Here is a 13,486-nt window from a genome sequence, read left to right on the forward strand (position 1 = left end):
GAGATCATTATGAGTTGATCAACAACAGTAGCTGGTTTATTTATGATAATAAATATTAAATGAAACATAATTGTATGTCATTTTACCACTAGTTTACCACTACAGTAGTAGTATGTATACATTAAGGTTTGCGATATTAATAAACTATGAATATAATTTGTATTCCTATTTGTATGATTTCACTAAAACCATTTCAGTAATTAAATTTTCAAATTATTCCCAATTAAGATGTGTTGTAATTTCGTTATTCCTTCATTAGTAATAATCATTGCTAATACTATTAACGCTATTAACATTTTATTAAATTGCAATATAGCACAATAACAATGCATTTGTGGATCAATATTTTTTAATACGCTCCTGCTCTGTTGTATAAATCATTGGACAATTGATTAGCCTCCCATTCCGTTGATTAATACCCATAGTTTGCGATTTACTACAAAGAAATATAATTAAATGTGGTAAAATGCAGTATTTGACCCAACTGGCGATATTAACGGCTTTGATAATTAAAAGTGGCCATTCAATTCAGTATCATTACAATGTTGAAATTGACGCCGGTTATAATGGTGGTCGGCTCAAGCAATTTTGGAAAAGCACGGGACTTTGGTAATTAAATTGAAATGTGAGGTTTAATTGAAATGATTAATTAGTTAGTTGTATTTTTAGTCCACCGGATCCAAAACAGGAAGCGTACAAGTTTTTATTGGGAGAGGACGAGAAAATTAATTTAGCGTTAATTGGATCTCTGCCAAATAAAGGAATAAGACATGTTAGGATACATTGGCTGTTGAATTTAATTACACAGTAAGTAATGGATCAATCAATCAATATAAATTATCGTTAAATGATATAGAGCGGAAATACGGTATTTATGGCTAGTTGAAGACAACATTAACAACGTCTCCGATAGCCGTGATCGTCTAGTGGTTAGGACCCTACGTTGTGGCCGTAGTAACCCAGGTTCGAATCCTGGTCACGGCAATGTGAAAACATTGTCACGGGGAGACATTTTTTTATTTTTCACTGTAACCTTTTTTATTATATGTTCAGACTATGCATATATTCTAAAGTAAGATTCAACTATTTTTTTTTATTTACCATAATCAGGAAATGATATATTTTAGGAGAGAATTCGTATACTTTCGAAAGATGTGTTAATTTGTGAAAAAAAATTTATATTTATTTCCCTGACACTAACAAAGAAATTGCTACACCAAGAAGAGGGTGTAAACGATTAAAATTTGATAATGATTGGTAGAAGTTTTCTCATGAAAACCTTTTCTTCACTACAATTCAAATAAATTTTGTTATTCTTTTTTTTTGTTAATTTAAAAAACTATTTGGTTGGCTCCAATATAGATGTTTAGTTCATGTTAAAATGCGAGTAAGTAAAATTTATAGCCAGCTAAGTGAATTTGAAAGAGACCGAATTATAGATCTACGGGAACCAGACTCCCCAATTTTCACCCATAGAACTGTTTGGGATATGATGAGTTGAAGGCTAGGAAATTTTTCCTGGCTGTACCTCAAGAGGAAATAAACTACCTCATTGAATCAATGCCAACTTGGCATTGCCAAGACGTGTTGGGCAGTGTTTAGATAACCACGATAGACACATTATTAACAAAATTATGAAAAAAAAATTAAATCTTTGATATTTTATTTTCAAATTTTAATCGTTTACTCCTTGAGATAACATCTATGTTATGTTTATGTTTTACCACAATTATATTAAATTTGAACACACCCTTCGTGGTGTTGGAATTTCTTTGTCACGTAGAATATAATATAAATTATATTCGAAAGTTCCTTTCTTTACTTTGAGTTTGAAATAAAAGTATTTTCTGGCGTTAACATTAAAAATTCAATAATTTGTACAGTGGTGAAAAGTATAAAATATTTTTAAAAATTGGATTTTAATCCTCTAGTATTTTTATCTGTTGTAATTAATCGTATTTTGACTTATGTTTCACTTCAATTTAGGAAACGAGTAGTTGAATTTTGTGAAAGTGGGCGAACGCAATGTGACGTGACAAAAACATCAAATATTACCCAGAGTGATGTGTAAATTCAGAAACAAAATTATAAAAAAGTTCTCCCTCAAAGATACTCTCAAAACATTAAGACAAATCACACAGGAAATTTCGACACAATTTAATCTAGATGTTAGTAGCAGAACAGTGACAAAACTCCTTATTGATGCGGGACTACGTGGCCGAGCTGCAGTTAAAAAACTACTGCTATCAAATAAAAACAGACTGTGCCGTATGGAATTTGCAAAATAGAACACTGATCTTTGGAGTGACGAAAGTAAATTTAATTTGTTTTGCCAATGGATCAACGATACCATTTTAAATACCAAATTCCTATGGTTAAACATGGTGGTGGAAGCATTATAGTTTGAGAATGCTTCTCTCGACCTAAAGATGGACCCTTGATTCAAGTGGAGGGTAAAGTGAATCGTTTAAAAGACAGTGATATACTGTAAAACACCATATTTACATTTGCCGACTATGAGATGATACTTCAACAAGACAACGATCTCAAACACACGTCTTATTAAATGTGGTTTCTAATAAGAAACTGTGCTTGGATTGCCACCTCGTTCCCCCATTCTAAATCCTATTGATCATCTTTAGGATGTAGTAGACCGTAACATCTGAACAAAAACCGTCAAGAGCAAACCATACAGGAGCAGTCGCAACAAATTCCTGTTGACACATAGCAGTCTCGTAGATTCTATGTCTAAAAGATGCTAACCAGTGATAGAAGTCAAAGATAATGCCACAAAATATTGAAATATTTGTGCTATTGTTAATTTTTTATAAATATTAATAAAATATCACATATTTTTCCCAGTTCAAATTGATTTTATAAAAATAAAAACCTTTGAATATAATGATCATTGTGATTAATGGATCGATCTTGCAGTTAATTAAATTTGTTCAGATTTGCAACAAATCATGAAAAACATTAAGTAATATTGGTAACAAGTAAATAAATATTTCATTTTGCACCACTGCACAATTGATAAATAATATATAAGTAATTGATTGAACGAATCAATATTGATTAAATATTATTATATTTTATTTTTTTGTTTATTTGACATAATGGAATATAAAATTTATTTATTTATTAATCTGATTAATTAAGTCTGTCTAAATAATTTATTTTATTTACGACTTTCTGTTAATTTACTGTTAAAGTTTAAATTTGGCAATTCTATTTTTGTTTTCAAAATTATATTAAATTTTAGTTTGCCAGTTTTAATAATTAAACAATTAACAAGTTAATGGGAATTAATTTAGTTAGAGAAACTTGAGCTCTCTTATTTAAAATATCTAGTATTAAATAATATTTATTTAATATAATTAAGAACGTTATGAGATAATGTATTTAGTTCTGTTTGAAGGAAATTATTTACTTTTCCAAGCGCCATACGTTAATTACATATTAAATTATTTATAAAAATACTAATTACAAAATAACAATTCGTATAACAGAAACATTATTTCAGGACGGATGCTACACACTCCTATAATTTTAAGTATTTAGATAATTTAATTGATCACTTAACTAAATACAATTTAAGACCTGGTTTTGAGTTAATGGGCCACCCTATTACACTTAATCCTCGCAATGCTACTTATAAATCAAATATTAATTGGGCCGCGCTTGCCGAACAAATCGCTGTAAGGTATCTTGGTAAGTTACATAATTATATTATTCCATAGATAACGATTATACTACACAGATGTGGTACTTTTAGACCCAATTAAGGTTTTCCTTAACACCGTTTATTTCCTATTTGTTTTTAGGATTTTATACATTTTACATTGAACGTTGGGCAAATTCAATTTATCTTAATGTTTATAATTGAAATATGTATTATTTTACAGATAAATATGGTAGTAGGCAACTGAAACGATGGAGATTTGAAACTTGGAATGAGCCAGATCTAAAATCATATAATATTTATAATTTTACTCTTGGAGGTTAGTTACTTAAAGAATATACTTAAAATATACTACTTATATTAATAAATAAATACAAATTACAGAATATCTGTCTTATGTAGATGGTTGCTTTCTTGGTTTAAAAACTGCTTTCTCCAAGTACAGTAGTTTAGGAAACTTAAAACTGGGGGGACCTGCCGGACTATTTCGTGACCCAAAATACCATCCCTTGTGCTGGGGGTTATTGAAACACTGTAATAAAGTAGGCACGACGAAATGTCCCGTGCAGTTTTTTTCGTTTCACAGGAAAGGCGACGGTACTCCTCAGGGACACATGAATGCCTCACTACAATTGTTGGATCAGATTTACGACGAATTTCCTAATTTGAGAAAAATGCGTATTGCCAATGAGTGAGTAGGAAATTTGACTGGAATATTTTATTAATTTATGATACTTTTTGAACACCTTTAGTATATATGTATAGCTGCCTTTATTTCCACTATATTGTATAATATATTTAAAAACTATATAACAGTTATTAAGTTTATTAAATTCTGTCGATTAATAGACAAGATAAATTAGTTTTCGTTTAGCAAAGTATCGAACACGGCCCACATGATACTATTTGACTTGCTTTTACTTTCTTCTTTTTTGAAATCAGCGTTCAATAATTGCTTTATTCTTTTTTTGGCCGTGGTATAGTCTTCGTCTTGCAACGTATCAAAGACATTTTCCATTGATCCACTTTTATGTGCCATCAACACCAATGCTAGATCTTTTTTCTTAATTAGATTAATATCATGGGCCCAATTATCTAGTAAAGTGTTACAAACTCTTTTTATCACAGACTTTTTAACAGTGTCGTCCAGCAATGGATACACAGTCATATCAAAAAGTAAATAATTTTTCTTTTCCACAGTCAGTATTCCTTTCTCAACCAATAGTTTAGAAACTCTCTCCCTGACATTCCTTATGTAGTACTTTAATTTTATTGGATTCCACGTTTCGCCGTTCAAATAATTGATCCAATTGCTGACATTATCTGAGTAATCTGCACTTTTTATGTGTTTTAAGGCCTCGTCTAAAATTATGTTACCCGCTGAGCCTTCTTGTTTTACAATGATTTTTCTGGTTGAAAGGGCCCTTTTCCTCAATCCTTCGGGTTCCAATATAATTTTACCTTTGTTTTCGAGATCAATCAGTATACAGCCACGTAAAGCCAAAGAGATTGTGTCGTTCCAAAACGAGATGAAACCTTCAGGCTCCAAACCCAATAGAAGGACTTCTTCAATTAGTGAAAGATGGGCGTCATCTAAATCATCCTCAGTGTCCGTGTCCTCTGTACTTGGGAATCTTCGTTTTATTACTTGCTCATTGTCAGTCATGTCGGAATTAAACATTTAATTAATTTAAATGTCTAAATGTCACAGTAATTTATACGTCATAAATATACAGAGTATCACAATTAAAAACTACATCCATTTACAAGAGATCGTCAGTTAACTGATATAATCTGGAAACTTGACTGCGAAATTAGTTTCTCCGTTTTGTAGTGAATCCGACTTGCTAAAAACATGGTCCAGAGCCGAGGAATGGAGAGCGGACGTGAGGTACGCGGCAAATGTTGTAAAAGTGATCGCGGACTATTATAAATCAGTGCGACTGGACAGGAAGTGGAAGATAGAGGTGGTGAGCAACGATAACGCTTTCCTGAATTATCACCCTTTCTATTTCACTCAACGAACTTTGTTTGCTAGGTATGTACTATTTCCTATTTGACCCTAGAATTGTTACGTGGGTCATTATAAAAATAAATGGGTAGAAGTTTTAATATTTAATTAGATGCTTCCCTCGTATCAGTAAGCGGCGATATGAATAATGGTTGAAACAATTTCCCTCGAAGAAACTAATTTACGCATAATTTGTATAAATCCACCCAGTCTAGCTCGCTGATCAGGTTTCAGATGAATCGCACGCACCCGCCGCACCGACAATTTATTAAAAAACCCGTGTACGGCGTAATGGGCATGTTATCCTTCCTGAAAGGCGAAAATATCGTGAAAAAGGACCGAATTAATCACGATCCATTTTTAACCGTTTTGGCCACCAGAAACCAGGGGAGAAGACGGTAAGTGTTTTTAATTAATTCATTCTTTCATCAAGCAAGACCATCCATCCATCTATTTATTCGGTTATTAAATAATTTTCGGGTGGGGAGATTTATCTTTTGTCGTGGAAAAATTAATTCGGCGTTTGCGGAGGCACAGCAGAGTTTCACTTGTTTTGGGGTGTTTGCAATTTTGTAGCCTCGTGACCCACTAATAACATTTAAATGATTTTGGGAAAATTTGTACTTGGATATTTGAGGTGTTATATTTTAACGTTTTGGTAGTAATGATTACTTAATGAATCATCACTTCTCAAGTCCTATTATAATATTATTTTAATTTATGTTAATCACTATGTAACAGATACTTGTCAGAAACATCCTTAAACAATGATACCTAAAAAGCAAATTCCTGTTCCTACCCGAATCATTATCCCTGTTTTGCAGTCAGTCATCGATCTCCATCCTAATGAGTTTTGCAAACGGTACACAAATAAACGACGAATACATAGGCAACGTCACGGTGTCTATAAACAATTTGCCTGAACAGCTTCATGGCCCCAAATACGTGGTCTATATATTGGATAATGAGAAGACGAATCCTTACGCCGTGTGGAGGACGATGGGGAAACCAGTGTTCCCAGATTTGCATACAAGAAATGAAATGAGAAACGTTGAGGTAACAATTGTTAAGTTGTTGCTAATAATTTAGTATTGATTTAACATTAATATGAGACCAAAATTCTATTTAGCGTTAATTAGACCGAATACATAACAATGTAAACTTACTTTTCCATAAATTGTACAGCAGTACCTATTGTTTAGTAATTACTAAATTTAATCAGGCATATGATATTATGAACAGATTCTATTAAAACATCGATCCACCAGACCTAAATGTTTAATTTTGCAGGAGCCGCTTCTACTTCGTGGACCGACCGAATTTAATTCGGTCAATATTAACATTTCCGTATTAATGTCAATACCAAGTGTCGCTTTGATACATTTATGCACACATGGAGACAATTATCCTGGCACTGTGTATTCCATTAATGTTTTTAATGTGACCCGCAGTGAGGTATTATTAACTTGGAAGTACAATCAGAAAAATTCCCAGTAAGTATATTTGCATCAATATATAAGGTGGGCCATTTGAAACGTTCCGACAGGCGTTACAGATTGGCAAAGAATTTTTCAATAAAAACACAAAATTTTTTCCTTATCAACCATCTAATTATAATTGTTAAAAATAATCATTTTTCTATAAAATACAGAAAATGAATATTAGCCTATAAATCATCACTTCCCTTTTTATTAGCATAAAAGACTGTTGTAAACATGTAATTAAAATTGTTAAAAATAATCATTTTCCATAAAATTTGCAGAATAAAATCAGTCTACAAATCAGGAAGAAATCAAAATTTTTATATTATCAAACCAAAGTCCTTCCCATTTTTATTATCAATTAAACTGCTGTACACATCTAATTATAATTGTCAAAAATAATCATTTTTCTATAAAATTCACAGAATAAACATCAGCCCATAGATTATGAAAAAATCAAAATTATGTATGATTATTATTGACATATATAATAATTGCTGTTAACGTATAATTATATCATAATTATATATTATATAAACAAATCTTTTCAAATGAGAATGGGGATAAAATGATACTCCGAAAAAAAGGCTTTATTATACAGTGATTCAGATTAACATCAAACCGTTGTCGTACATTCTGGAGTACTTGTAGTGTCATTTCACATTATACGACTGTGATTCGTAGTTGAGTAGATCATGTGAGGTGTTTTAAACTTTATATCCTCACAAAACATCTAAAGGACTCAAGTCGGGTGACCGAGGAAGATATTTAATTGCATCCCTTCATTTTTTGCATCCTGGAAAGGAGCCATTTAAATAATTGTATTTGTCGTTCTCTCAAATTCTGGGCCTCTGTGTGTGTGTGTCTCGTGGAAAATAGTTGGATTGTAATTAGTCCACTAACGATAATTGTAGTGATCATTAAATCATATATAAAAATAATAAATTTTTGAATTTTTCGACAACGGTATTGTAGGATTTTTAAAATAAATCGATTTTCAATAACTAACAAGCAATGTGTGGTATAGGAATTAAAAAGCTCTTCTTAAAAATATGTTATTTGACCTACGAGAAAAAAATTCGGAGGTTAAACGTTTTGCTATACTTTTTGCGTTTTAACTTATCTTCGTGAGGCACAAACTTGAGGTGTTTTTGAATTTTGTCGAAAAGTTCTTTCCCAGCTTGTGATGGTCTGCCTTATACTATTATTGTACTAATGAAAATCTCTATTTTCCTTCCTTTGAAGTGAAAGGAAGTTTCCAAGTAAATATTGAGAAATATCATTGAAGTTTATTAAAAAATATATACTAAGAAAATGAAAAATACTGAAAGTAAGTTATTTAATAATTTATTCAGAATAATTGTATTTAAGGATAAAATTACTTATTCACCTTGTCAGTCTTTAGAATATTGTATAGGTATAACGAAGATTAAGTATTAAAGACACTTTATACAACTACATTTTCATAGTTAACTAAATAATTTGAAATTGCGTGTGAGTGCGTGGGCGTGCATTGGATTGAATTTACGTCGACACTTTTCCAGTAACTGTCAAACTTGATTTAAATAAATAAACGTTTCGCAAAGCAGAAATTCTACTTTACTAGTTTATCAGAAACTAAATTATCAAACATGGATAATTAGTCATAAGCATTGACGAGTCGTGCCGGTTGAGGGGTGGTGAACGTATACGGCAATTTCGCCAGACTCTCACCATTTCCAAGTCAATTTCCAGCCAGGAGACCGATTTTATCTCTAATATGATAACCGAATCGATACACCCTCGCGTAACATCCTGCATTTCCTATCAGGATGCACTTCCCTTCCAGACAGTCGGGCGGTGAACTCCAGGTGTTCAGATAAGTAAATCAACGTGAAAGTTTTGCATTGAATTATTTACTCCCGTCTATCCCATGATATGTTTATGACACTCAAATCCGTCAGATATCCCCTTTGAGGACACAATGCAAGTTTGGAGAAAGTTTATTTAAGCAGTAACATGAATTAGTTTAATGGCCTACAAATGCTCATTAATACACATCTCGAACAAATGACCCATACGATTTACGGTCGCAAAACTAAGCAACTCGTTCCACATTCAGTCTCGCAATCCTCATCGAGTCCATAAATCGCGACGTTCGTGCCAGTCATGCTTTTGTTTTTGCCGGTGGTGACAAATTGAGTGTAACAATTGGACACGAGATGCACGTCACCACCAACCTGTCCCGTGAAATATGTTTGTGCATATGTGTTTATTCGTTTTAGGTGCATCCGAACGTATGAAGTGGAACAGGCCATCGACTGTCCCGGAAACTCGCCCACAGAATTCCAAAGGGTTAATGTGAAAAAGGACACTGTGTTTTTGTCCTACCATCACTTTGTTAGAGGTATGGGTCCACAAAAAAGTAAATAGAGTTACAGCATTTTATAATAACAACACTTTTGTTATTGTACGTTGTAAACGTGGAGAATTAAATTACTGCAACAAAGTAACATTTTTAATAAATACTTTAGAATCAAGAACAGAATCACTTTGATAATACTCAAAGAAGTTTTTTGATCGTTTATGAATTTGTAACAGAAACAAGGTATTTCAAGATGTAATATTCCATTAAATTGAATTTGTTTTGAACTTTTTCTCAAAGCCTCCTTGAAAGTATTACTCTCGACAACTCCATTTGATTTAATATTACGTTCTGTAAGAAAACGAACCGATACTCCGAAGCGACAACCAATTCAACGCGCGTTTTGATATTACGGAATAAATCTACTTTTTATAAAGAGTGATTTAATGTGTGAGCGACAATATGACAGGTGTGGAGTGCAAAACGAATGCCCCGAATTTCATCGTCCAGGACCGAAATGCATTAATTAAGTCCTCGTTGTAACCAGTTGGTGATGACGGGTGCTTATCAGAAGTAGTTTCGTAGACGCTTGCGACTCGACCGGAATAAATGACGGGCGATACGTTGTGGCCGCCCCCTGTTTCGAGTGTCACACTGCTGAAACAGCACAAGTGCGCTCGCGGCCGATCCTCAACTTGGACAAATGACGGAAATGTTTATTATGTATGTCAGGGAGAATAATTTCCATTTCGCCCTGACATCCTGCAATTAGAAATGATCAAAAATCATTTAGTCATTGTATACATCAATTTCGTTCTACATATTCTGGAAAGGAACAGTTTTCGGATCGTAATGTAGCATTTCAATAAATGAACAAAAAATGCATCAAACAGCTTGAAAACCTTTGATATGGTACATATACATAGATCTAATTAGAATTCATTTATTTTTGGTGCACAGTTTGGGGTTTAGAGATTAAGTCGATAAATGAAATTCCACAATTTTTGGATATGTTGTTGGGTGGTCGAAATGTCCTTAATGAAAATTACCTGTTATTATACACCATAGGATCTCATTCAATGTATACTTCACGAAAATTGTCGATTTCATTTTTCTCCGCCATGTTTTCTAATATATACTTGACCATCAGAGATAGTCAAAATGTTACGCCACAAAATACTGAAATATTTCAGTCATTTTTATTAATTTTTTATGAATATTAATAAAATATTCCACTTCCAGATCAAATATTTTATTAAAAAAAGTAAAAGACTGTGAATATAATGATCATTATGATTAATGAACCGATCTTACAGTACATTGATTTGTTCAGATTTTGCAACGGGAAAACATTAAGTAATATCTGTAACAATTAAATAAATATTCTATACTTTTACCACTAATATACGTCTTGATAAAGGTACTTTTTGTGGCGTCTACAAACTTTTCTAGACCACGTTCTTCAAGAATTTCACTTAGACTCTATGTGACTGGCAATTTTTAAAGCCTCCTTAAAATGAATACTGAAAAAATCTGTAGTAGAAAAATTCCTCTCTTCAGTTTTTGTCCTCATGTGTATAACTATACCAAATTTTGTTAAAATTAGATGATCTTTATTTTTTTATTTATAAACAGAGTAAATCTCTACAAAAGAAAATTCTAACAAACATTCTGAAGTTAATAAAATAATATAAACATTTACTTTTAATAAATAAATTATCGGTGGTGGTTTTCACCTAGCTTGGCATTAGACTATTCACCCGTTCTAAATTAGTTTCCAAGTAATTTCCTGTAAAATTTATGTATACCATATCGGTAAAAGTTGCTCGAACAAAACAAGACCAAAAACGAAAAAAAAGGGTAAAACTTCACAGACTGCCAGACATATTTTCAATTGGCGACGTACGCTCCAGTTTGGCAATGAAATTTTCCGATAAATGAATTTCGTACGTGCAGATGCAAAGTTGTAAAACGGAGATCGTTTCTTTCTATTAGCCAATAACAAGTTTAAACAAAATGTAAGTGTCTGGATCATGTTTTGAATCAACATAACGGATTTCTGGATCACGTGAGTCCGGCACGAAACTCCTTTTGTCCGCACTTGAGTGTTTTTAGATGAAACCTTCACGAGATAAAGGATACACACAAAATTCTTATCATTCTGTAAATTTTAAAATAAATTTAGTTTAATTTGATTTGCTTGAATTTGTTGTTTTCAACAATAATTGTTTCATTTGGTTTATTTTTGGCTTTGTAAATATTATGAATAAAATGGCGCGTAAACACAAAACGATAATTAATTTCCTAACAGTTAACTTGAAAGGTAAAAATACAACGCATTGTTTGTGTAAAATCAAAAGCAACGAAATTCAGGTCTCTTGTAACTGTTAACAATGGATGGGGTATCCGTATCCAAATGACTGGAAAAGCTCGCGGGTGATAGTCGAGCAGTTTCGAGGGATACTTAATTATGCAGTTTGTAATTCACCTTGGCAAGAGTGGAACGAGTAATTAATAAACACCGAAAACCTTAATTAGTGTAATAAGTGTTTTCACCCTCATTCAACGAAATGGGGATGACTACACAACTTCAACGGCAAATATTATTGCATTATGTAAGTAGAGTCTGTTAGCGGGTTAATTCTCTATAAATCTCATTGAAATGAGTGTGCGAGTTTCACAATTAATGGGTTTGTGTAGTCTTAGTTGGTACCCACTCAAGGGACAAGGTAAACGCCATTAGATTTACGACTAAAACAATTTGAATTGCATCCACGGTAAGTCCGTATGATTCAAAACTTGATATTTCTATTTCAGTTTAAATACGATTCATTTTAAATATGTATGTAGTTTTAAAAATTGGCACGAGAAGGGTAAATTGCATTTTGAATTTATTATTTCTTTACAAAAATATATTACTAACGAATGCGATTTAAATTATACACTTGTAAATATGCACATAAATTTGTACTGTTGTCAAACTAGGTTAAATTGCTATTCAAAAGCGTTCTAAGCCGTTTCCATTAGCTTACTTGGTTTACCCAAATGATATACATATACATTACTATTCGGATAAACTACTATTTGCTTTTGTTGTCAAGTGACAATTATTCTTTGTATAGTAGTAAGTACAAATTTTGCAGTATAAATTCTTACAATTTAAACTTTAATATTAATGTTCTCATTACACATCAAATAAGTAAGACTACGCCTATTTACTTCCAAACAATTTCTCAGAGTATTTTGTTTAAATCTTTAAGACACTGAGGTCCATTTTGTTGTTCCAGATGATGGAGGATGTGAGAAGACCCGCGGCTGGTACAGGATAAGAGCTGTCGACTATTGGGATCGGGCCGGTTCCTATTCCGAAACGGTTTACTATCCAGAAAGTAGACCGTAAAACGCAGACAGCCATTCCTATGACCCGGGGTCATACCTTGAACGGACCCTTTCAAAATTTCAGCGTTCGACCTTCGTTCGTCCCCTCGTCATGTACGTGAAGACGTCGTAAACCGTTCCACCATCTTCCACTGAAATTGTTTAAATAAATGTACTACTTATTGAATATGCATTTCTCATTTTATGGTATTCTAAGAACAAAAAGCATGCGTATTGAAAGTGTTGTAATTTTATTAGCTACAAAGTTAAGTTGTAAGCGTTGCAATGGCGTGGGCGTGTTACATTAATCACTGCACAGAGATTTCCAGTAAATATCCGCATGCAGAAAGTATTCACTCGAAGCAAATACACTGCAGGGAGGCAGTCGAGAAATAAATTAAAAAATAATCCTCTCCGATGAAAGCCTGTGGTTGAATATAAATTACACTTCGATGTTAGCATACAAAGTTTTTTTGATATAGGTAATGGGATAACAATGCGAATTTAGTTTATCCGAACATTTTATTGAAGTCGGAATTAAAAATATATATAAAACCCAATAAATCAGTGTTTACGTGTTCACAATGATA

At 32.6% G+C, this 13,486-nt stretch overlaps 1 protein-coding gene and 1 non-coding gene across 2 annotated transcripts; both read left to right on the forward strand.

Annotated features, from left to right (window-relative positions):
* The first annotated feature begins 466 nt into the window (after positions 1 to 466).
* Positions 467 to 13,083, forward strand: LOC109599887 (alpha-L-iduronidase). The gene is made up of 11 exons (XM_049964661.1): positions 467 to 609; positions 670 to 807; positions 3,524 to 3,711; positions 3,906 to 4,001; positions 4,067 to 4,373; positions 5,517 to 5,720; positions 5,921 to 6,091; positions 6,518 to 6,749; positions 6,984 to 7,186; positions 9,439 to 9,560; positions 12,806 to 13,083. Exons 1-11 carry the CDS (start codon positions 467 to 469, stop codon positions 12,916 to 12,918), a joined length of 1,917 nt encoding a protein of 638 aa, XP_049820618.1. The 3' UTR covers positions 12,919 to 13,083.
* On the forward strand, positions 913 to 984 carry Trnah-gug (transfer RNA histidin (anticodon GUG)). Its single transcript has one exon. It is a non-coding gene; the product is annotated as a tRNA-His (tRNA).
* Positions 13,084 to 13,486: the final 403 nt, after the last annotated feature.

Source organism: Aethina tumida, chromosome 3 (genome assembly GCF_024364675.1).
Source record: "Aethina tumida isolate Nest 87 chromosome 3, icAetTumi1.1, whole genome shotgun sequence".
Lineage (NCBI taxonomy): Eukaryota > Metazoa > Arthropoda > Insecta > Coleoptera > Nitidulidae > Aethina > Aethina tumida.

Excerpts from the sequence above, each read along its gene's own strand:
- LOC109599887 (XM_049964661.1), top strand. The coding sequence starts at position 467 with ATGCAGTATTTGACCCAACTGGCGATATTAACGGCTTTGATAATTAAA. Across the intron at positions 4,374-5,516 it reads AAAATGCGTATTGCCAATGA|TGAATCCGACTTGCTAAAAA; the intron begins GTGAGTAGGAAA and ends TCCGTTTTGTAG. Across the intron at positions 5,721-5,920 it reads CAACGAACTTTGTTTGCTAG|GTTTCAGATGAATCGCACGC; the intron begins GTATGTACTATT and ends CTCGCTGATCAG.